At 61.1% G+C, this 21,351-nt stretch overlaps 3 protein-coding genes across 5 annotated transcripts; 2 read left to right on the top strand and 1 right to left on the bottom strand.

Moving 5' to 3' along the window:
* Positions 1 to 14: 14 nt before the first annotated feature.
* On the top strand, positions 15 to 12,898 carry TMEM238 (transmembrane protein 238). 2 transcript variants are annotated; one of them, XM_055145935.1, is made up of 2 exons: positions 15 to 1,875; positions 12,764 to 12,898. In XM_055145935.1, exon 1 carries the CDS (start codon positions 1,335 to 1,337, stop codon positions 1,866 to 1,868), a length of 534 nt encoding a protein of 177 aa, XP_055001910.1. In that variant the 5' UTR covers positions 15 to 1,334; the 3' UTR covers positions 1,869 to 1,875; positions 12,764 to 12,898. The 2 variants fall into 2 exon arrangements, with proteins under 2 accessions (XP_055001910.1, XP_055001909.1); XM_055145934.1 differs by lacking the exon at positions 12,764 to 12,898 and adding an exon at positions 5,436 to 5,538.
* Positions 6,426 to 7,550, bottom strand: TMEM190 (transmembrane protein 190). Its single transcript, XM_004617013.2, has 5 exons — positions 7,493 to 7,550; positions 7,378 to 7,413; positions 6,909 to 7,034; positions 6,752 to 6,836; positions 6,426 to 6,671 (listed from the first exon to the last, which is right to left on the bottom strand). Exons 1-5 carry the CDS (start codon positions 7,548 to 7,550, stop codon positions 6,491 to 6,493), a joined length of 486 nt encoding a protein of 161 aa, XP_004617070.1. The 3' UTR covers positions 6,426 to 6,490.
* IL11 (interleukin 11) lies at positions 11,520 to 19,251 on the top strand. Of its 2 annotated transcripts, XM_055145933.1 has the most exons (12): positions 11,520 to 11,593; positions 12,764 to 12,936; positions 13,059 to 13,145; positions 13,578 to 13,739; positions 14,786 to 14,809; positions 17,063 to 17,214; positions 17,366 to 17,606; positions 17,935 to 17,962; positions 18,091 to 18,158; positions 18,531 to 18,640; positions 18,727 to 18,776; positions 19,089 to 19,251. In XM_055145933.1, exons 1-12 carry the CDS (start codon positions 11,587 to 11,589, stop codon positions 19,100 to 19,102), a joined length of 1,116 nt encoding a protein of 371 aa, XP_055001908.1. In that variant the 5' UTR covers positions 11,520 to 11,586; the 3' UTR covers positions 19,103 to 19,251. The 2 variants fall into 2 exon arrangements, with proteins under 2 accessions (XP_055001908.1, XP_012790076.2); XM_012934622.2 differs by lacking the exons at positions 17,063 to 17,214; positions 17,366 to 17,606; positions 17,935 to 17,962; ... (2 more) ...; positions 18,727 to 18,776; positions 19,089 to 19,251 and having other exon boundaries at positions 14,786 to 15,726.
* The last annotated feature ends 2,100 nt before the right edge of the window (positions 19,252 to 21,351 follow it).

Genomic DNA, 21,351 nt, shown 5'->3' with positions numbered 1-21,351 from the left:
TCCGCTTCCTATCTGGGCACGCACGCGCAGACGTTCGCTCCGCTCGCGGCGCGAGTCAGGGACGTTCGGCTCTTTCCGTCAGTCCGTCGCCGCTGTTCGGCCATTTTCGGAGCTGGTCGGTCCCCGTGCCCAGACCATGCAGCGGTTTCTGGGGCGCTTGGTGGACTCCCACAAGCAGCTCCTCAGTAACGTCCGTCCCATGCTGGGCACCGAATAAACAAGTTCGATGAATGATTCCCGTGCGTGTGCGCACTGGGGAAACCGCTCCGTATCTTTGGGCGCCTCCGAGCCCCTTCGGAAGTCCTCGGCAGCCCTACGAAGGCTCAGAAGCACGCTCGGGCATCTCCGGAACCCTCCGGTAACCCGGTTCCCCGCGTAGACCGCCGGACTCGGGCCTATTCGGAAACGCTCGGGCCCCACTCGGTCGCGTTCGGAAAGCTTCCGCACTTTTCGCGGCCCCCTTCCAACTTGACACTGTTCGGAGGCCCCTTAAAGAGAAAAAACTAGACGGAGACTTCTCAAAGTCTGGCATTGGCCAGGATCCGTGATTGGCTCTAAGGACGAGCTGCAGTTTGGAGGAAAAGAGAATGTACCAGATCTCTTGGGCGTTTGTTTTGGGGACAGCAGTTCTGGGGAGGTCACTCCCAGGGGTGCTCAGAGTTTACGCCTAGCTCTAGTACTCAGGAGTCACTCCTGGAGATGCTGGGGACCGAATTCTGGTCGGCTGTGCGCAAGGAAAGCCCCCTGCTCCCGTGTACTGGGTTCCAGCCCCAAGGAGGGTACCTTTCCAACAAAGCTTAACAAGAACAAGGGCGCTGCCATAGGCATGCGCTGTCTGGGATTCCCCGGGCGTCGCCCCTGTCGGGCATTCTCTGGACCCTCGGTAACAAGGCCTTGGAAGTTTGGACTCCCCCAGAAGCCGCCCGTGGGTACAGACCTGATGGCCGAGACCAGGGATCCGGCCTACCCACCCTAGCGGGTTAGTTCGCGACGAGGCGCACAAGAGTCCTCATTGAACAGCAGCGCGCAATCTCACTCCCTGGGCTGCCCCTGATCGCGCCCCGACCGCTGCTGGCCTGCTGGTGGCGGGCGCGGCGCCGAGGCCTGTCCCGGCGGGAAGCAAGGTCCCCCGTCCCCGGGCCCGCAGCGCCATCGCCTGCACCCAGGATGGCTTCGCCATCCTGACTCTCCGCAGGCCGGGCCTCACTCACTCACCCCGCCGGGCTCAGGTGACCGGCTGGCCTTCGGGCACACCTGGCGCCGGCCCCTGACCCCGCCCCGGGCTGGGCCCGCACCCCGGGCCGCCCTCTCGGAGGCGGCGGCGCAGCAGGGCCATGGCGGCAGCGCCGGCTGTGGGTGCGGTGCAGGGCTCGGCGGCGGGACCCCCGGCGGCCCCGGGCGGCGCGTCAGGGCCCGCATCGGGGCTGGGGCGCTGCCGCGCGGCGCTGCTGCTAGCCGTGGCTCTGGACGTGGCGGGCATGGCGGCGCTGCTGACCGGCGTGTTCGCGCAGCTGCAGGTGCGCGGCCGCGACTTCGGGGACCTGCTCATCTACTCGGGCGCGCTGCTCGTCTTCCTCAGCCTGCTGGGCTGGATCCTCTGGTACACCGGCAACATCGAGATCTCCCGCCAGGAGCTGGAGCGCGACTACGGCCTGCGGCCCTCCGCCCTCGCCCGCCTGGCGCGCAAGCTCTCCCGCCGCTGGTCGGCGCCCGCCCAAGCCGCCGGCTCGCGCCCCCTGCCCGGAGCCCACGGGCCGCGCCGCGCCGCCCGCGCGTCCCCACTGCCCGCCGCCAGCTCCCGCCGCGTGCGCCTGCAGCTCGCCACGCTCGAGGCCGGGCCGGGGCCGGCAGGAGCCGGGCCAGAGTGAGCCCCAGGTGAGGAGGGGGCTGGGGGTGGGGGGCTATGGGCGACGGGGTAAGGACGGAGCGGAGCCTGGGACGATGGCAGCTCCCGGGCGCCAGCGCTCCCCCGAGCGGTGCCCACAGCCCGCCCCTCCGGAAAAGTAGCCTGACGGGGGTGGAGGGAGCCAGCAGGACGGAGGGGTCCTCTCGGTCCTCTTTCCTAAGCATCCTATGGGCTCAGAGGCTGTGGGAACCCCCAGGTACCCTTTGGCTCAGCCCCCTGCCGCATGGCCGCCGGCCCTCTGCCGCTCTAATGCTGTGGACAGCCGGCTTCCCTCTCCCCTCGTCCTGCTCCTCCTCTTTTCTTCCAGGCCAGCGGCGGCCGAAGGACTTCGCTATCACTTGTGTCTCCCCGGCAGCAGGCACCCCTGTCTCCCTTAAAACTTCTGGCGCCTTTGTTCTTAGTGTTCTCTAGCAGAGTGAATTGAGGAAGTCCGAGATTGATGTTCAGGGAAACGCCTAGACAGCCAGAGAACAGATGGGTGGGTGGCCGGGTGGGAGGTGGGCTTGGGTCAGTGTCTCTGGGTGAATGGGTGGTGTGGGCAGCTTGGTAGGTACAGAAAGAGAGGTGACTGGATGGGTTCACTGGTGGCTGCAGGAAGAGGCAGAAGAAGCAACATTCGAGTGACAGAGCCCAGCCCTCAGATGGGGGAATCTGTAAAACAATTAAACCTTGGACTGGGGAGACAGTTCAGAGCTGGAGAAGCCCAGGTTCACTCCTGGTACGGCAAGGCATGGTGAGCACCACCAGGAGGGGGCAGTGAGTTAGTGCTAATCCCTGTGCACCACTGGGGCACCCCTCAAACAAAAAATAACTTAAATTGGGGCTGGAGAGATAGCACAGCGGGTAGGGCGTTTGCCTTGCACGCGGCCGACCCGGGTTCAAATCCCAGCACCCCATATGGTCCCCTGAGCACGGCCAGGGGTAATTCCTGAGTGCAGAGCCAGGAGTAACCCCTGTGCATCGCCAGGTGTGACCCAAAAAAGCAAAAAAAAAAAAAATAACTTAAATGGGGCTGGAGCAATAGCACAGAGAGTAGGGTGTTTGCCTTGCACGCAGCCGACCCGGGTTCGATTCCCAGCATCCCATATGGTCTCCTGAGCACCGCCAGGGGTAATTCCTGAGTGCAGAGCCAGGAAGAAACCCCTGTGCATCGCCGGGTGTGATCCAAAAAATAATAATAATAATAATAATAACTTAAAGACATTAAGTCCTGGCCCGGGCACAGAGCTGCAGGCATTGCACAGGAGAGACGCGGGTGGCAGCCCCAGCACAAGGACCCCTGTGCACGGCTGAGTGATCCTTGAGCAGTGCCAAGAGTAGCCCAACCAGAGCTATAGGATACTGAGAAGGGCGTTTGCTTTGCACAAGGTTGACCCAGATTCAATCCCTGTCACCCACAAGTTTCCCCAAGCCCTGCCAGGAGTGATCTCTGAATGCAGAACCAGGAAGAAGCCCTGAGCACCAAGTGTTGGGGAGGCGAGTGCCGGGGGTGGGGAGTAACCTCTGAGTTCCACTGGATGTAGCCCAAAAACACAAATAAGCCCCAGTGTCCTAAGAGATTCTACAAATCATGAATTAATCTCTCTTTCATGTATCCAGAGCAATCCTAGTTCCACTGTTCTCTGAGAAAGTAATCCCACCAATTGCCGCATGCTCTGTGGTTCCAAAGGGGCACCCTGAGAAAGGGTGAATAGCTGCATGTACAGGAGAAGGGCAGATTAACACACTGGGCAGGAAATGCAGCAAGAGCGCCGGAGAGAGAGCTCTCAGGGCTAGGTATGTCTGCGTGTGTGCATGTGCATTTGCTCCAGTACCTGAGTTTGCCCAGCCGCCCACCCTGCTCTGCCCACAATTGTGGTCCAGAACAAGTGGCACTGTCAGGTCTGCTTACCACTGTATGTCCTTGCCATGGGGACAATCTCAATGGGCGTCAATGGGCGCACACACAAGTACACACTATTACTGCTGAGCAGGGCTCCTCTCCAGTTTTTTTTTTTTTTTTGTGTGTGTGTGTGTGTGTGGCGGGGGGGGGGGGTCATACCCAGCAATGCTCAGGGCTTACTTCTGCCTTGGCACTCAAGAATTACTCCTGCAGGGGCTGGAGTGATAGCACAGCGGGTAGGGCATTTGCCTTGCACGCGGCCAACCCAGGTTCGATTCCCAGCATCCCATATGGTCCCCTGAGCACCGCCAGGGGTAATTTCTGAGTGCAGAGCCAGGAGTAACCCCTGTGCATCGCCGGGTGTGACCCAAGAAGAAAAAAAAAAGAATTACTCTTTGACATCTCATATGGTCAAAGGGGACCATATGAGATGCTGGGGATTGACCCTGGATAATTCTCATGCAAGGCAAATGCCCTACCCATTGTAGTATCATTCTGGCTGGCTCCAAATATATATATATTTTTTTTGCTTTTTGGGTCACACCCGGCAATGCACAGGGGTTGCTCCTGGCTCTGCACTCAGGAATTACCCCTGGCGGTGCTCAGGGGACCATATGGGATGCTGGGAATTGAACCCGGGTCGGCTGCGTGCAAGGCAAATGCCCTACCCGCTGTGCTATTGCTCCAGCCCCGGCTCCAAATATTTTAATAACACAAAAAGAGGCCAGAAACTCACGTGTGACAGCACATGGGAAGGACACTTGCCTTGCACACAGCTCAGCCATCCTATTCCATTCCTGATACCACATAGGATTTTCCTGAGTCCTCCAGGAGTGAGCACTGAGCACTGAGCACCACCGTGTGTGACCCAAAATAAAACAAAGTCACAAATAAAGGCAAGAGACTCACCCCTTTCCCCCCACCCCTGAAAAAAAGAAACAAACAAAAGAAATGGGTTAAGGCATTTGCCTGGCATTCCACCTACCAGGGTTCAGATTTCCCCCGTGGCACTGCATATAGTCCACCACCACCACCAGGGCTAACTCCTGAACACAGCCAGGAATAGTCCCTGAGCACTGCTGCTGCCCAGTGTGGCCCCAAAATAAAACAAATAGGCACCTATAGCTCTAGGGACCCTGGAAAATCTTGTCTACTGGCTTGAAGCTGATCCAGCCACTGTCCGCTTCCAAGAGCCAGGGGAGCCTAATGCAAATCTCCAAAAATAGTGGACAGACTCCTCAGTGTAGAGGGGACGCCCATGAAGGACAGAAGAGCTGGATTCTGACAGGGAACTAGGCACCCCAGCCCAGCATCCCTGCTCCCTCAGGGATGCTAAGGACTGTCACCAGGCAGAACCTCCCTCATCACTTGTCCATACCACCACGCCTGCCCTCTATCTCTCGGGTCCTTTGCCCATCACCTGTTTCCTGTCTCTGTGCCTCTGTCTGCCCCACCTGTCTCCCTGTCTCACTCCCCACTTTTACCCTCTGGAAAGGCCCGCATGACACCCCCGCCATCTCTGAAAGTGGGGGGTATGGGGGCGAAGGATGGACGATGGACATGTGTCAGATCAGGAGGGGGTGACAGAAAGTGCTCCCCTCCCTGACCCCCCGACTGGGCACTACTAACCTCGTTCCCCTCCTGCAGGTGACCTTACGCCCCACCGGGCAGGACCAGATCGAGCTGTGCACCATCCAGCCGCCCATACACCGCAGCCCCTGCTCCCCGATAAACAATTCCCATCACAGTGCCTCCTGTGTGTCTGTCTCGGGGTGGACAGTGGCTAGGTGCAGCTGGACCCTCAAGCTGCCTTCCAGTGGGGGCTCAGCTGGTCATACCCCGGCAGGCAGAAACTCAGCGTGGCAGACCCACCCCACTAGCCCGGGCTCCCCTTTGCTTGGCTTCCTCCACAAAGCACTGGGGCCAAATTAGACGTGAGGTTATTTACTTAGGGGATACCCAGGAGGGTGCTGTAGAACCACTGCGAGGAGAGGTGAAGAAAGTTACTGGACAGGGTGCGGGTGTGCCTGTGAAACCACCCCATGGAGGAGTCCAGAGGCCTTTGACGCTGGGGTGTCCCCTACCCTATTCCACTCAGGTTCTGCCTGGAGGCTGTCTGGGAAGCGCCACCGATGGTTAGAGCAGGGACCCAAGGTGGGGTGTGTCAGAGGCTGAGTCCACTGCAGCTAGAGGGCTGTTTTCCAGGGCTAGAGCCTGCCCCCTGCCCCCACCTCCTGCCCCACAGCCCAGTTCAAGCCCCCTAACCCACACACTCTCTCAGGTCTTCTGCCTGGCCACCTGCCACTTGCCCCCCAACTCTCACCTGCTTCTCCATGTACACTCCTCATGACTATAGCTGAGAACCCTCACTCAGCTGAGCCCCTGCAGTCAATCTGGGGACCCCCATCAGCTTGTTGGCTTCTCCCCCACAGAAAACCCCTCTCTCATCTCTAATTCCAGAAACTTTTCCGTTTACACATCTCCCCTCCCATAATCACAAACCCGATACCCATGCTCGCCCAGGCCCTTTGCAACACACACACACACACACACACACACACGCACAAATGCACACACGTGCACAACTGCACATAGGGGCCAGGAACATGCACCCCCTGCTGCAAGTTCTCCCGGGACTGTCGGGAAGGACACTACAAGGCTATGCGCTCTGTGTGTATTGAGGGGTCCCTCTAGGGGTGCCCCTAATCATCGTCCCCTTCATCAGCCCCTTCCGTCCCTTCCCCTTCAGCGTCTGTGGCTGTCTCTGACATCTTTTTTTCGCTGGAAGCCCGGTCCTTGGACAGCAGAGAGACCGTCTTGGAAATGTCGTATCTGCCCTGCAGGAACTTAGGGAGGTGCAGGAGGTCCCGGCGCTTGGCCCACCTGACAGGGAGGGACACCTTCAGCCTGACCGCTCATGCCCTGTGCCCTGCCACCCCACTCCCCGCTGCCACCCCACTCACCAGAAGACGCAGATGGCGCAGATGAGGAAGAGGAGGCCTCCACACGTCCAGCCCAGTGCCCACATGTGCTTCCGCCGCATGTTCTCTGGACGAACAGGGTAGTGAGACCCGGTCAGAGCACTGTCACCCTGGTGGGAGCCTCCCCAGACCCACTCACCATCTGGCCTCTGGTGGTAGCAGACTCCGTCTCGGTAGCAGCATCGGAGACGCAGGCACAGGTTGGGGTTCTCGATGGCAGCTTGACCCCCACAGTTCTCTCGGTCCCAAACATCTCCCTCACAGCCTGGGGACCAGCATCAGCAGAACCTGACACTGTGGACTGAGCCTCGGGGCTCAGAGGGCCACGTCCCATGCCTGCCTATTGGTGGCCACAGGATCCAGGGCCTCTTCCCTCAGATCCAGGGCTCCAAGCCCCAGCCTCCTCCTTCAGACCCAATAGTCCAGTCCCTCTGCCCTCAGACCCAGAGGTCCACACCCCCCAGCCTCCTCCCTCAGGCCCAGGAGTCCAAACCTCCAGCTTTCCCTCAGACTCAGTAGTCCAGACCCCTAGCCCCTGTGCCCTTAGACTCAAGATTTTAATCTGAGGTCCCTGTCCCTGGATGACCCGGGTTTTGTCCACTGCTCACTCCACGGATAGAAGAATCCCTGGATTCCATTCGCCTCTGGGAAAGAAAGGGGGTGTTGCTGGGGGGTGTACAGAGAAGGAGACACCCCACTCGTCTCTGCACCCACGGCCCTCACCTGCGGAGCTCTGCATCAGCAGGAAGAGGCCCAAAGCGGGGATCCCAGAGCCCACCATGTTGCCTCCCCAGCACCCTGGGGCCTCTGTGGGAAAAGCCCTTGAGGGCCATCACCCCAGCAACCAGCCTGGCCCCACCCGCCTGCCCCCTAATAGTCTGAGTTCTGTTGCCAGGGAGCCCCCTCAGCAATGGGGGAAAGGAAGGGAGGTCATACTGGACTGGCCACCTGGTTGCTATGGAGTTGCCTCCTTAGCAGCAAGGAGGAGAGAGCCTTGGGGTGGAGGTGGGGGTTCCTCATAACTGGGGGAGCCTCAAGAGATGGGCACCCCAGACCCAGCCTTTGGCTTAGAAATTGAATGCTGGGCCAAAGTGATGGGACAGTGGGGAGGGTGTTTGCCTTGCATGCAGCCAACCCAGGTTCAATTCCTGGCACCCCATACCGCCCCAAGAGCCTGCCAGAAGTGATCACTGAGCACAGAGCCAGGAGTAACCCCAGAGCACTGACTGGTGTGCCCCTCCCCCCAAAAAACAGGATGCTGAGGAGGCTGGAGAGATAGCACAGTGGGGAGGCCTTGCACAGCCCCACCAGGAATGCTTCCTCAGCACAGAGCCAGGAGTGCTCACTGAGCATGGTCAGGTGTAGCCCCAAACTCACAAAAAGAAGCTGAGGTGCTGAGAATATGTGGCTTCACACCTCAGTCTAAGAACTGGTTGCCACGATTCTAGCAAGTGAGGGGTGCGCGATTGAGGGACCTCACTGAGCCCCATTGTTAGGGAAGCCCCCCAGCAACCCACAGGCCATGAGAACCTGGGGCTAAGCCCCAGGTCAGTGGACTTGCCCTAATTTCCCCCACCCCCAAAACCCAGACTTTCCTGTATCCTCTGCCAGAACTCTCCAGAGACCTTACAGGCAAAAGGGGTGCAACAGGAGACCCCTCATGCTTGAGTGACTCCCCATAGTCCAGAAGGAACAGCCTGAGTAGGGGTTAGGTGTGACCAGTCACCGCTTTACCCCTACACAGGGAGAAGGGTCTCAGCAATCCCAGGGAGTGAATTTTGGGGTACGAGGAGATGGGAGTAAACACCTGAGTTAAGAGAGCAAGAACTAAGTCTGAGGGAGGAGATTGGGGGCCTAGACTTCTGGGTCTGAAGTAGGAGGTTGGTGAGCTGGGCTCTGGGGTCTGAGTCTGAGGGGTGAGGGAGTTGGGGATCTGAAAGCAGTGGCGGGGTGGGGGACCACGACCCCATTGGTGTGGGGGCAAGCTGCTGACGCATCTGTATCTCACATACACGTGGCTGAGCGCCTCACCCTGTCAGAGGGGCCTGGCAGGGGGTCGGGGGATCAGAGGGCTGCGGAGCTGAGGCCACACAGCTGCTGACCATTTCCTGTGTCAACATCATCTGGACCCACTTCGCAATTCCCCGGATTCCTCAGGGATCAAGGAAGGGGTGGGGGCGGGGCGCCAGGGACCGCGGGGTGGGATGGGCCCCCCCCCCCAGCCGTCATGGCCCTCACCGCTAATGACAGGTTTGGGCAGCTTCTGCAGCCCGCCTGCCCCCACCCGTCACCCCCCAGAGGCCAGACAGGACCCCCCAGGGACAGACAGACGGACACACAGAGCCCTGAACCTGCTGACCTCACCACAGCTGCCCCGCCTCGCAGGTTCTCCCACAATTCCTGCCCACCTGGGACCCCAGTCTCACCCTGAGCCCCTACTCAGCCATGACTACAGCTCTCCCTTTTCATGGCTGCTGCCTGCTGTTCCTCACCTGCCTCCGTCCCACCATGTTTTTCCACAGAAGTACCCTGGTGTCCCGGCCAGGAAGGCCCAGGAGTCCAAACACCCCAACTCCCGCCGCCTCTCCCTATTTCTGAAGCCAGGACTGTGGCCCCAGGACACTGACCCCCCCCCCCAGCGCATCCCACAGGGTTCTGCACTTCTAGAACAGGCACCTGGGTCTGAGGGAGGCCTGGGGGCCTGAACCCCCAAGACCAAGAGAGGAGGGGCTGCAGGTCTCGACCACCAGGCCTCAAGGCAGACAGTCTGGGGACTGGAAACCAGATCTGAAGGAGGAGGGGCCGGGAGTCTGGACTACTGAGTGTGGGGGAGGACGGACTGGTGGACCTCAAGTTTGAGGAAGGAGGCTGGGGAGCTGGACTCCTGGGTCTGAGGGAGGACGGACTGGGATTCTGGACTTGTGTCTGAAGGAGGAGGGGCGGGGGGTTGAACCCTAAGTCTGAGGAAGGAGGCTGGGGACTGGACCCTGGATCTGATGGATGGGACTGGGACTCTGAACTCCTGGGCGTGAGGGAGGAGGGGCTGGGGGTCTGAACTCTTGGGTCTGGGGGAGGAGGGGCTGGGAGATCTGGACCCTGGGTCTAAGAGAGGAGACTGGAAACTGGCCCCTGCATGAAGCTGGGGAAGCCCCCGTGATTCCTGGCTGGCCGCCCTGTCTCCCGTCCCCTCGGGTCAGTCCATCCCCCAGGCTGGTGGCCTGAGTCACCTTGGCTGGTCACACTGGTGGGGGGGGGCTACGTCAGTTCTCCCCTTACTGACGCAACCTTGAGGCCCCCCTCACTGACTCAGCCGGAAACAGACCCCCCAAAGGGCGGAGACCTAGTGGTCCGAGGTCTGGGGCCCCAAGGGCACTGAGCTGCTGAGGCCCCAGGGGGTCTGGAAGGGCTCTGCTGGCCGGGGGAGGGAACCTTACCTGCGGCGATGAAGTCATGTCCCGCACAGGGGGCTGTGACCTCACCTCCCAGAGGCCCCCGAGTCTGTGCCCCCACACCGCAGTGGGGGGGGAGGGATGTGCCAGCTGCCAGCAGGAGCCGTGGCAGCCCTGTCACCTTTTGTCTGCCTCCCTCCTGTCCCCTGCAACCTGGGCAAGCCTCGGAGCTCTGGCTCCTGTTGGCACCTTGCTGTTGGGTTCCAAGCTTCTGTCACAGCAATCTGGGTCCCCTGAAACTGCTGCCCCCCTTCTCCCCCAGCCCTGTCAGCCTCAGAGCTCCAGGCTGAGCCCCTTTGGACTCCCTGCCGGCTGCTGCCCGTGTGGAGGGGAGACTGTGACTAAAGGGGCTGAGGCCATCCATGGTCCTGTTTACTGAGGAGCTATGCCTGGCCCCAGACTCTCCCTGCACCCCACCCCAAATGGTACAATTTCACAGTTGAGGAAACTGAGGCAGGGGTGGGAGCTGAGTGACTGAGGGCTTCTTGTTTCTTCCCCTTACATCCCTATGTGTCTGGCCCAGGACTCCCCACATCTCAGTATCCCCATCTCTGCTTCCCCGAACCTTTGATCTTCAGGACCCCGCCTCAGTTTCTCTGTTTCCTCTGCCCAGCCACGGGCGCCTTCAAGAATCCCCATTCTTTGGTGTTCTACAAATCTGCCTAGCTCTGCCCACCTTGACATGTGCTTTGAGCCTCCTGGCATCTCTGCTCCCTGCCCCGGGCGGGACCGTGAACTGGCAAAGCCGCCCTGAGCGTCTGTATCCCCCCTAGCTCAGCGCCCTGACTTTGTCCCGCTGCCAGAGTCACTGTGAGTGTCTCCCAGGTGGCCCACTGAAGCCTTCACAGTCCCATGCTTGTCCCCTGAGGCCAGCTCTCTCTGTGGCTGCCCCGTCCCTTACCCGACGGGGGTACCCCCACCCCACTCACAACAGGGCCCCAGCGATCCAGCGTGTCAGCCCGCGGAGGAGGTGGAGGGAGGGGACGCCAATGACCTCACCAGCCCCTCTCCGACCCCCCCCTCCTTTCCCTTTCAACTTTTCCAACTTTTCCTTCCGCGCCGTCCGCTGAGCAGGCGTGAGCGCTGCGCGGCTGCCGGCTCCGTGTGAATGGAAAAGGCAGGCGGGGGGAGGGTGAGTCAGAATGTGTCAGGCGCCCTCCCTGCCGCCTGCCCCCCGCCCGCCCGCCCCGGCCCCCTATATAACCCCCAGGCGGCACAGTCCCGCACTGCCGGGCCGCCTGCTCCCCGCGCACATGCCTCCCCTCCCCAGGCCGAGGCCCAGCTGACCCCCAGGGCACCCTGCAGTGGACAGGGGAGGGTTAAAGGGTTCCCCGCCTCCTGCCCAGGGGACCCCTGCCCTGCGGGGCCATGAACAGTAAGTGGCTTCAAGTTAATGGGGGGGGCGGGCAGGGAGGGCGCGGGGGGGCCCCACCGCGAGGAGGGGAAGGTCGGAGATGGACGCCCTGACGGGACAGACGGAGCGGGTAGCTGGGCACCGCCTGCGGGGACCAGGGGCAGTGCGAGGGCCTGGACAAGAGACCGGCAGAGGCGAGAGTATCCCTCGACGGGTCCCCCAACAAGGCAGACATGGACATCCTCAGGAGCGGACCTCCGGGGAGTTCCCGGGACTCTCGCACCCAGGGACGCCGCCGGAGCGGCTTCGGGAGGGAAACTGAGGCAGAGAACCCCCGGGGTTGAAGGAGAGGGCGGCCAGGAGGAGAAGCCACGGAGAGACACGGGGGTGCGCACGGGCGGCTGCGGGAGGGGACCAGGGGGCGGGCTGGGGGTGTGCGGCGGAGCGCGGCGGCCCGGGGGGCGCTGATTGGCTGTTAAGGTGGGCGGGGCCGGGGAGGGGAGGGGGCGCGGCGGCGGTGCCCACTCTCGGGGTGCCCGGCCCTAGCCCGCGCCCCGCTGCGGCTCTGCTGGCCCCGCACGGCGTGCGGCCCCCGAGGCCCACGTGGCGCGTCGCGGGGCCCCGGGCCGTCTGCCCGCCGAGGGGTCCGGCCCTCCCTCTCCGTCCCGAGGGCCCTGGCCGCCTCAGTCCGGCTGGGGCTCCCGGCCCGGGGAGGGGGCAGGTTCTGGCCTGTGCCTCGCCCCTCATGCCCCGCCCCGGGGCCCAGATTCCGGCGTCCGGGGGCGGACGGGAGACGCCCGGCCCGTCTACCCGCCCCGGGCCGCGTCTGCTCCGACGGGTGGGGCAGGCGGAGTGGAGCAGAGCCCGCCAGGCCCTGCGACCTGCCCTGGGCGGCCACCCGGGCACTCCACGCCCCCAGCCTCCTCCCTCAGACCCGGAGTCCAGCCCCCCCCCCCAGCCTTCTCCCTCAGACCCAAGAGTTTCAGCCTCCAACCTCTTCTCTCAGATCCAGGAATTCAGACATCCCCCTCCTCCCTCAGATCCAGGAGTCCAGACCTTCAGCCTTGTCTTGTCAGACCCAAGTCCTCCAGTGCCTCCTCCCTCAGACCCAATAGTTGAGACCCTCTTCCCTCAGACCTCAGTTCAGAGCTGCCAGCCTCATCGTCAGCCTTTCTGGTTTTTCTCACTCAGGTGTTTGCTGCCTGGTCCTGGTTATGCTGAGCCTGAGGCCAGATGAAGCTGCTGCCCCAGGGCCGCCTCCAGGCCTGCCCCGGGCCTCCTCAGACCCCCGAGTGGAGCTGGACAGCATCGTCCTCCTGACCCGAGCCCTCCTGGCTGACACTCGGCAGCTGGCCTCCCAGCTGGTAGGAGCCACAGTGACCTGTAGGGGTGCCCATGGACCTTCTGAGCTTTCTACAGAGGCCTGGGGACATGGGGGACCCCCAGAAATGGGTCAGCTTCCCCCTCACAGCTGCTTTCTCCCCAGAGAGACAAATTCCCAGCCGACGGAGACCACAATCTAGACTCACTGCCCACCTTGGCCATGAGTGCAGGTGCACTAGGAGCTCTGCAGGTGAGAGGAGGGAAGGAAGGGGAGGGGCTCGGAGCTCCTATGGGACAGGGATGGGAGGTAGATGGGGGGAGAGGAACTCTGCAGAGGAGAGGCGAGGAGGGAAAAGGAGGAAAAGGATGCTGAACTCTGCCAGGGAGAGGAGAGGAGAGAAGGGGTGAAGCTTGGAGCCCTGCAGGTCCGACAGGGGAGAGGAAAAGAGGGGCTCAGAGCTTGGCAGGGGAGAGGAGGGAGAGGAAGGGGGAGGAGGGAACAAAAGGGGAGGTTGTCGGAGGAGCTTTGCAAGGGAAGAGAAGAAGAGAAGAAGGGGAGGGAGGCAGAGAAAAGACTGGAAGAGGAGGAGAGGCTCTTGGAGCTTGTCAGGGGAGAGGAGGGAGAGGAGGGAAGGGCTCAGTTGCAGAGGCGGCTGGAGTCCCTGCGCTGTCACCTCTGCAGGTCCCTGGTGTGCTGTCCCGGCTGCGCGCAGACCTACTCTCTTACCTGCGCCACGTGCAGTGGCTGCGCCGGGTGGGAGGCGCCTCCCTGCGGACTCTGGAGCCAGAGCTGGGTGCCCTGCAGACACGGCTGGACCGGCTGCTGCGCCGGCTGCAGCTCCTGGTAGGCCCCCAACTAAGATCCACACCCCTGAGGTCTGATGCCTGGCACCCTCCAGCCTGCTTGGAGACCCCATTAGGGTGTCCCTAGGGCACCAAAGCTCCAGCCCCACATTCCTGACTGGGACCTGTAAGCTGCACCCAAGACCAAGACCCCGACATGCCCCCTCAGCTCTAACATGGCAGATCCAAACCCTACCGGGACACTTGGCAGTTCCAGATCCAAGTCCTAGAAATTCATTTCCTAGAACCCAACACACCCAACCTGGTGGGAATCAGGGTAATGCCACAGCCCATGGGGCATCTGGGCAGCGCTGACCACAGCTGGGCATCAGGGTAGTGCCAGCCCTGGCAGCTGAGTTGAGCCAGCCCAGGTTCCCAGGGCCTCAGCTCTGGCTCCCTGAAACCTGCAGACCAGGACCTTCTCCTGGAGTGATGATGTCCCCCAAGCGTGCGCCTGAACAGCAGGGTGTGTGGGACAGGACGAGTTGAAATTTTGGTTCAGTTGTTGGCGCTTTCTTTTCTCTGCTGGAAGCAGATTTCCAGAGGGTCATTGAATCATGTTGTTTTTACTGGAGAGGGGGTGGTAAGATCAATAAACAGCGACTAGACAGGTGTCTGCCTCTCTAAGATTCCCCAGGAAGGTGCCTTTCAAACCCCAAACCCAAACTGGAGACCAGAACCCCAGTCCCAGCCCCACCCAGGTAAGCCTCAGAGTCCAGCTCCCAACTGGGCTGGCCACCAATGGGGCCCAGCCCTCACCTTGGTCCTTGAATTTGCCCCAAGATTTCTGGACAGTGAGAGCTGGCCCTGGAGCCCCCCACTGCTAATCACGCCCATCCCAATGTTCGATTGGGGTCTTTCAACCACACCAGCCTCAATTTTCTAATTTTCTCAATCCAGCTTCTGAAGATGACCCTGGACAGACCCTTCACCATCATATGGGGGTTGGGAGGTTCTCAAGCCTATAGCCAGGACCCCCAGCACCCCTTCCCCAAAACCCTCAGTGCACTCCTAGCCTCTTGCTGACCACTGTTCTCTCTCCCACAGATGTCCTTCCTGGCACTGCCGCAGGTACCCCCAGATCCGCCGGTGCCCCCACTGGTACCCCCAGCCTCAGCCTGGGGAGGTGTCCGCGCAGCACACGCCATCCTGGGGGGCCTGCACCTCACCCTTGACTGGGCTGTGAGGGGCCTGCTGCTCCTGAGGATGCGGCTGTGACCGGCCTGAGCCACCAGCCACTGGAGCCAGATCTTATTTATTTATTTATTTGGGGTGTGGCAGTTAGGACCCCTACACTATTTCGCCTTATTATCAGCAGGCCCTCCAGGAGACCCTGGCAGGGTCATCTGTGCCTTATTTATACTTATTTATTTAATTGGGGGGAGGAGACAGGTGGACTCAGGGGTCCCCCGAGGAGGGAACTGGGTCACAGGCTCTTGGATCTGTTAGAAGCCTGATACACTGTCCCTGCGGCCCTTCCCCGGGGAAGGAACTGGTATATTATTTATTTAACTCACTTTCTGCCCGGCTAGGAGGGCGGGGATGGGAAAGGAGGCCTGGGCCTTCAGACAAGCCCATGAGACTGGGGAGATGATGTGAGACCGCCAGTTTCAGAGCCCTTTTGTCCACAGGGGTGGGGTGCTGGTGCACTCAGGGCCTCGACCCCCCTCCCCGCTTTGAGACCAGGAGCTCCAGGAGGCAGGCTTGGAGCCTCCTGTGATGCCCGACACATGGTAGGCACCCAGTAAACATCTGATGAAAGGTTCCAGAAAGTCTCCAGAAGGTACTCTGAGGACAAAGGTGGTTTGTTGCAATCTAGTTTGCCACAGCGGATCGGAGCGCCTGAAAATCCAAGCAGGGCAGCCATTGTTCTAGCCAGCCACATCCACCCAACAGGAACTTGTGACCCAGAAAACAACCTGAAACCCCACATCCCTCTGTGGGGCTGAGAAAAAAAAGTCTTGCAAGGACACATCACTAAGATGTAGCTGCCGGGGGGGCATGGGTGCCAGCGGGGATGGGATGGTGGGGACTTCTGTTCTGGGTGTTTGTATTTCCAGAATCCCAGCCACGACCATGTATTTTGCATGACACCATTTTTAAAAGATAATAATAATAAACACTATTTTTAGAATGATGGACTAGTAAGCCCAACTCCCCACATGGGGCCCAGAGTGGGGTTTTGCTAATGAGACCCCAAATTCTCTAATCTGCCACCCACCACGTTACAAGTGACAGGGTAAAAACAGTCTGTGGGGGAGGGCACGAGAGAACCATGATTTATCTCCTCCCTAAGCAAGGTGCTCCTTTATAATTAAAATTCAAGAGATTAAGATAACTCTGAGCCAGAGACTGTACAGCAGCCAGGTGCTTGCTTGGCATGAGCTGATCCCAGTTAAATCCTTGGTTCTCCCTGCAGTGATTCCAAGCAGTAATCCTGAGCAATGATCCCAGAGCACAGGACCAGGGGTGATCCCTTAACACTGCCAGGTGTGGCCCCAAAGCCAAACTCCAAAGCAACGGCAACTGTTGGAAGAAGGGGTGTGCCTGCTCCAGCACCCACAGTGGTGAATTGCAGTTGTCTTGGAGGGCCCAAAGGACACTGGCCGTGAGGTTCTATTCAGGCCCTCCAGGAGGGAAGATGAAGCCCTGCATGACCCACTTCCAATAGCCAAACAGACCCCCACACACACCCCAACACTGGCCGGGCGGTGGTTCTGATTCACTTCTCGCCACCCCTACACTTCGCATGTGGCCAGAGGAGGGCGCCCCAGCACCAGGGAGCGCCCCACCTCCCGCTTTGCCCAAAGAGTTCCGCGGGTGTGCGGTGAGGTCACAAAGCCCCCAAGACGGCTTCTCCCTGGGCCCTACGACTCCCCCGCAGGCCGGGCCGAGCCCTGCGAGTCCTTCCTCTGACTCCCAGGCAGGCGCCCGGTGAAGCCCAAGGGGCCGAGAGGGCTGGGGGGCACGGGGGGCGGGCAGGCCCCGCCCAGCGCGGGGTCCCTAACTCCCTGCCCCTCGGAGACCCCCCCATCTCTCTGCCGCCACTATGAACCGCTTCTGGAAATCACGGTTCCTGGAATCACTCCCACGAACCTCGAAGTGGGTCCCCATCCTTGGGGAGCTGCAGAAGACCCTGCAGAAGGGCGAGTACCTGCCCCTCGGCCCGCTGCCCATGTTCGAGAGTAACTTTGTCCAGGTTCCCGGCATCCCGGCTGGGGGGGAGGGCAGGGCCTGCGGCAGTGGAGTGCAGGGGTTGGTGGCGCGGGGGTGGGGAAAGGCTGAAATACGAGGGTCGTCCCAGCCCCTCTCCCTGGACTGCAGGTGACCAACAGAGGGTGCCCCGTTTACGTGCACCACCGGCCCAACAGGGTTACCATAGGCGTGGCCGCCTCCCTGCCTGGACTCCTGTTGCCCGACCTGCTTCTCATCGGCCAGCCCCCGGACGGCGAGCACCCCAGCTTGGTCCTCACCAGGTGCCGCCCGATCGACCCCGGCACGCCCCTGACCCCTTCCACGCACAGCCCCCTTCTCCTCTCTCCCAGCCCCGCCCCCGGCCCCACCCCTGCCCCTCTCTCCCGCCCCGGCCCAGCCCAACCGGCCCCGCCCACCTCCCTCCGCCCCCAGGATGATACCGCTGGGCCTGGCACACCTGTATGTGCACGAACTGGCCACCTGGCGCCTGAAGCTGCGCCTGGTTACTGGCCGTTACTACTACCTCGAGCTGGACGCTCCCAGCCGTGAGGCAAGTTTCCTGTTCAACCGCTGGATCCGCCTCATTCACCAGCTGCAGGAGCCGGCTCCTGCCTGGGCCCCCCAAGTGGACCTAAACCTCACCACCACGCCCCCTTCTACCTGGCGCCTGCAGGTGGGGTTCCTGTCATCACCGCCCTGATCATCAAGCTGCCCTGTGCAGGGGCGGCGGTGTATGGTTCTAGACTCCACAGGAGGTCAGCACAGGAGTCTGAAGTCAAGGTCCCCAGCAACATGTTTGAGGCCCTGGGTCTAAGGGAGGCTGGGGGCCCGCATCTCTTGATCTGAGGGAGGAGGGTTGGGGTTCTGGATCTTGGGTCTGAGGGAGGAGGGCAGGGGTCTGGACTCCTTGCTCTAAGGGAGGTGGGGTCCCTCTGGGATGTGAGAGGGAATAGCCGTAGGCGCAGGAGTTGGTAGCCCCTGACCCCCTTTCTCTGTGGCAGGATCAGGAGGACCCCTGCAAACATTCGGGTGAGCTGGCTGTGAACATCGGCGCTGTTGGGGTTCTCTGCATGCCCTCCTCCTCCATCTTAGACCACGCTGTGTCCTCTGCCACAGTCTTCCCCGCTTCCCCGACTCAGCACCCCCTCTCCTTGCAGCGGTGGTCCTGGAGCCCACCTTTCCGTTCTCGGCGCTGGCATCACCACACAGACAGAGAAAGGTCAAGGTGAGAGGCCACAAGGATCAGAGGGAGCTTCCATGGACAGGGCCAGTCAGTGGGAGGGTCATGAGGGACCAGGGGAGGGGGCCATGGGCGGAGCCATAAAGGTCAGTGGGATGGCACACGGGCGTGGCCACCACGGGCTGTGGGAGGGTTCATGGGCAGGGCCACAGGAGGCCCCTGGGAGGGTCCTGAGAGGGGCTGTGGGTGGGGGTCTCGGGAACAACTCTGGAGGCATGTGGGTGAGGTCTAGGAGGGACTGTGGGAGGGTCTCAGGAGGGCCCACAGGCAGGTTGTGGGCGGGGCCGAGGGAGGGTGGGCGGGGTCATGGGAGGGCCTGTTCTGCTGACACTCCCTCCCTCCTCTTTCGAGCTGCAGACACTTAAGCGCAGGTTCAGGTCTCAGGCTGTGGGCGACTCGGTGCCGCTCGTTTGGTCACAGCAGCTGGAGGAGCCCCAGACCACCAAGAAGAAAGGCGAAGAGAAGGCGTAGGCGGGGTGCTGGCCTGAGGATTGGGGTAAAGAATGGGGACCTGGCATGGAGCTGCCAGCGCCCCACTCTGTTGTATCTCCAGGTCTCCAAGTGTCTACCTGCCTACATCTCAGCGCCATGTCCAAGTTGCCGGTGAGAGCACCTCTCCCTCCATCTCCAAGACAAGCCCCAAAGCTCTGTGCCTTTGGGGGGGCTCATACTGTGTTCTGACCCCCATCCCCAGAAAAACACAGCGTCACCATCCAGACCATCTTTAGCATTATCTCCGACACCATCAAAAGGCAGTCCTCGACCAAGGCACTTAGACTCCTGGGGCGGGAGGCGCCCGGTCTGAGGGCAGAGGGCTGGGCATTCCTGGTGTGAGGGTGGAGGGCTGGGGATGTGGGGTTCCTCTGGTTTCACATTTCCCCTCCGCAACAGCCTCTCTCCTCTGCTCTTCTACAGGTAGGCCCCCCTGATGACGAGACCATCAGCCCCATGGGGGGTTTAGTGGAGCCCTCGGAGCACTGCGTCCCGCCCAACAAGCAAAACTTGTCCATGCTGGGCTCCTATGACCACCTAAATCGACACCTGTGGCAGCAAGGCTTGGAGGAGCTCATGGACCCTGAATCCAGCAGCGTGTCCTCTTCCTCCTTGGACCAGGTTGCAGATTCTCCTGCCTTTCAGGAGGCTAAGCCCTTCCCCCACTCCCATAAGCACCTAGACAAGGGCTGGCTGTCCAGGCCCCTGAAGAAAATGGGAGCCCCACCCATGAGAAAGACCCCTTCTGCGCCCACCACCTTCTACAAGGTACCTGTGTTCCTCAACCAGTCCCAGAAAGCCCCAGCCCAGAAGGCCTTGCCTGCATCGGCCCTCCGGAAGGAGCGGGACCTCCCCTGCCCATCACACAAGGCCCTATCCACGCAGCCTGTGCTCCTGAAGGGCCCTGAGCCCTCTGAGCTGCACAGGGTGGGCGCTCACCAAAAGGGGGCATGCCACCTCTCCAACAAGCAGAAACCAGCCTTCCGCGCCACCCCAAGGCAGTGGGCCAGGAGCCGGCACCCTGAGGCCACCCCCGCCAGCAAGGCCTGTGTGGATCAACAAGTTCTGAGTAGCGGCAAGGAGGACAAGGAGCAGAGGGGCAAGAAGAAAGGGCCCCCAGAGGCAAGGAGCAAATGGGCGCCCCCTGCTCTCAGGCCCTTGCCCAGGTCAGTGGTGGAGTTGGAGGCACTGCCACCCCACCATGGGCGGGGGCAAAACCTGGAGGGCCGGAAGGCTGAGGGGAGGCTGGGAGATGAGGTGCTTGGAGCACCAAGGAAGACCTACATGGAGAGGACTGGCTTCTGGCCATTCGCGCAGCACCAGAAATGGGACAAGCCTCCAGTGCTGGCCGTGGCCCCACTAGAGCAGGGCAGACCCTTCTCTGCTGAGGGCCTGGCCATGGCCAAATTCATCATCATGGCCCAGTCAGTGGACGGGCAGGCAGCGGCTCCAAGCGAGGCCACAGTGCCATACTGGCTGTCTGTTGCCCACCTGCAAGCCGTGTCTATGAAGAGCCAGAAATCCCTGAAGGACAGGTCGCCCGTGTTGCTCACGAAGACGGTGCTGCTGGCCTCTAAGGCCCAGGAGAGCAACACAGGTTCCATAGGGATAGGGGAGGACCTGCCCAGAGACCAGGGAGAGACTTATGCCCCACCCCCTCACACCCCGGGGCCTGCCCCTGGCTCGAAGATCCCCATCTCCGAGGCCCCTATCCCTCTGCCCCAGTCCACATGGGAGGAGGTGCCCCCCACTCTCACTCCCACCTCACAGACCCCCATCACCAAGTTGAAGGAGAGGGTGTCCCATCTCAAGAAAGGTCTCCAGGGGCCGGAGCCCGAGTCCCCGAAGTCCGTTGTGGCCACGGTGGGCTCCAGCTCCCAGACTCTCTTCCTCCGGTCACTCACGGAGATGCAGAGCAAGAAGGAACTGGCCACCGCAAAGAGGGAGACAGAGGCACAGAAAGACGAGGCACCTGGAGAGAATGTGGGCATTCCTACGCCTTTGCTCCACAGGTATTTGAGGGTTGGTGGCTGGGTTGATGCCATCAGTCCTGTTTCCAGTGGGGTTCAGAGGGGCCAACAGCTCTGAGTGCCTGTGTAGCCAGCATGGGGGGGGGACTCTCGGGATGCAGCATCTGGCAGGCAGGCAGATGTGCTCCTTGAGTGCACCTGGGTGGAGCTGCAGGTGCACAGGGGCCTCCCTCTGGCAAGGAAAGTCCCATATAAAGTGTCCCTAGGGTTGACCTTAAAGAGAGGGTCTTGGACAATAGAAGACAAAGCACTGGGTTGTACATTAGAGAGAGCTGATCATCCTGGGGACAAGGTGGGAGAGAGTGGACTTTGACGGGGTGGCCTTAAGTGATTCAGGGAGGTGGTGTCATTTGTGCAAAGACCTAAAGGAGAGGGAAAAGAGAGAATGGAAGAGCCTATTAGAGGCCTGTGGCAAGGGTGCAGGCTCTGTCTGGACCAATTAGGAGCTGCCATGACCCCAGAGGAGCACATGCAGTCAGAGGAATCAGGAGAAGTGAGGAGTGTGGTGGAGGGATACATCTCGGGAGTTGGCAGATCATTTCCCCTCATTTATTTGGGGGACACAATTGGCAGTACTTGGAAGTTTCTTTGAAGGGTACACTCATCAGTGCTCTTGGCTTTCAGTCTTGGGTGGCTCTAGGGACCATATGGGGTGC

This window comes from Sorex araneus, chromosome 8, assembly GCF_027595985.1.
Source record: "Sorex araneus isolate mSorAra2 chromosome 8, mSorAra2.pri, whole genome shotgun sequence".
NCBI classification, from domain to species: Eukaryota; Metazoa; Chordata; class Mammalia; order Eulipotyphla; family Soricidae; genus Sorex; species Sorex araneus.
Note: the sequence above shows the minus strand (reverse complement) of the source record. Positions and strands in the feature narration are given on the sequence as shown.

Coding starts and splice junctions, on each gene's coding strand:
- TMEM238 (XM_055145935.1), top strand. CDS start 1,335: ATGGCGGCAGCGCCGGCTGTGGGTGCGGTGCAGGGCTCGGCGGCGGGA.
- TMEM190 (XM_004617013.2), bottom strand. CDS start 7,550: ATGGTGGGCTCTGGGATCCCCGCTTTGGGCCTCTTCCTGCTGATGCAG. Junction 7,414..7,492: donor GCTGATGCAGAGCTCCGCAG/GTGAGGGCCGTG, acceptor TTTCTTTCCCAG/AGGCGAATGGAATCCAGGGA. Junction 6,837..6,908: donor CTACCACCAGAGGCCAGATG/GTGAGTGGGTCT, acceptor CTGTTCGTCCAG/AGAACATGCGGCGGAAGCAC.
- IL11 (XM_055145933.1), top strand. Junction 12,937..13,058: donor GGCAGCTGGCCTCCCAGCTG/GTAGGAGCCACA, acceptor CTTTCTCCCCAG/AGAGACAAATTCCCAGCCGA. Junction 14,810..17,062: donor CCTTCCTGGCACTGCCGCAG/GTACCCCCAGAT, acceptor CCTGGACTGCAG/GTGACCAACAGAGGGTGCCC.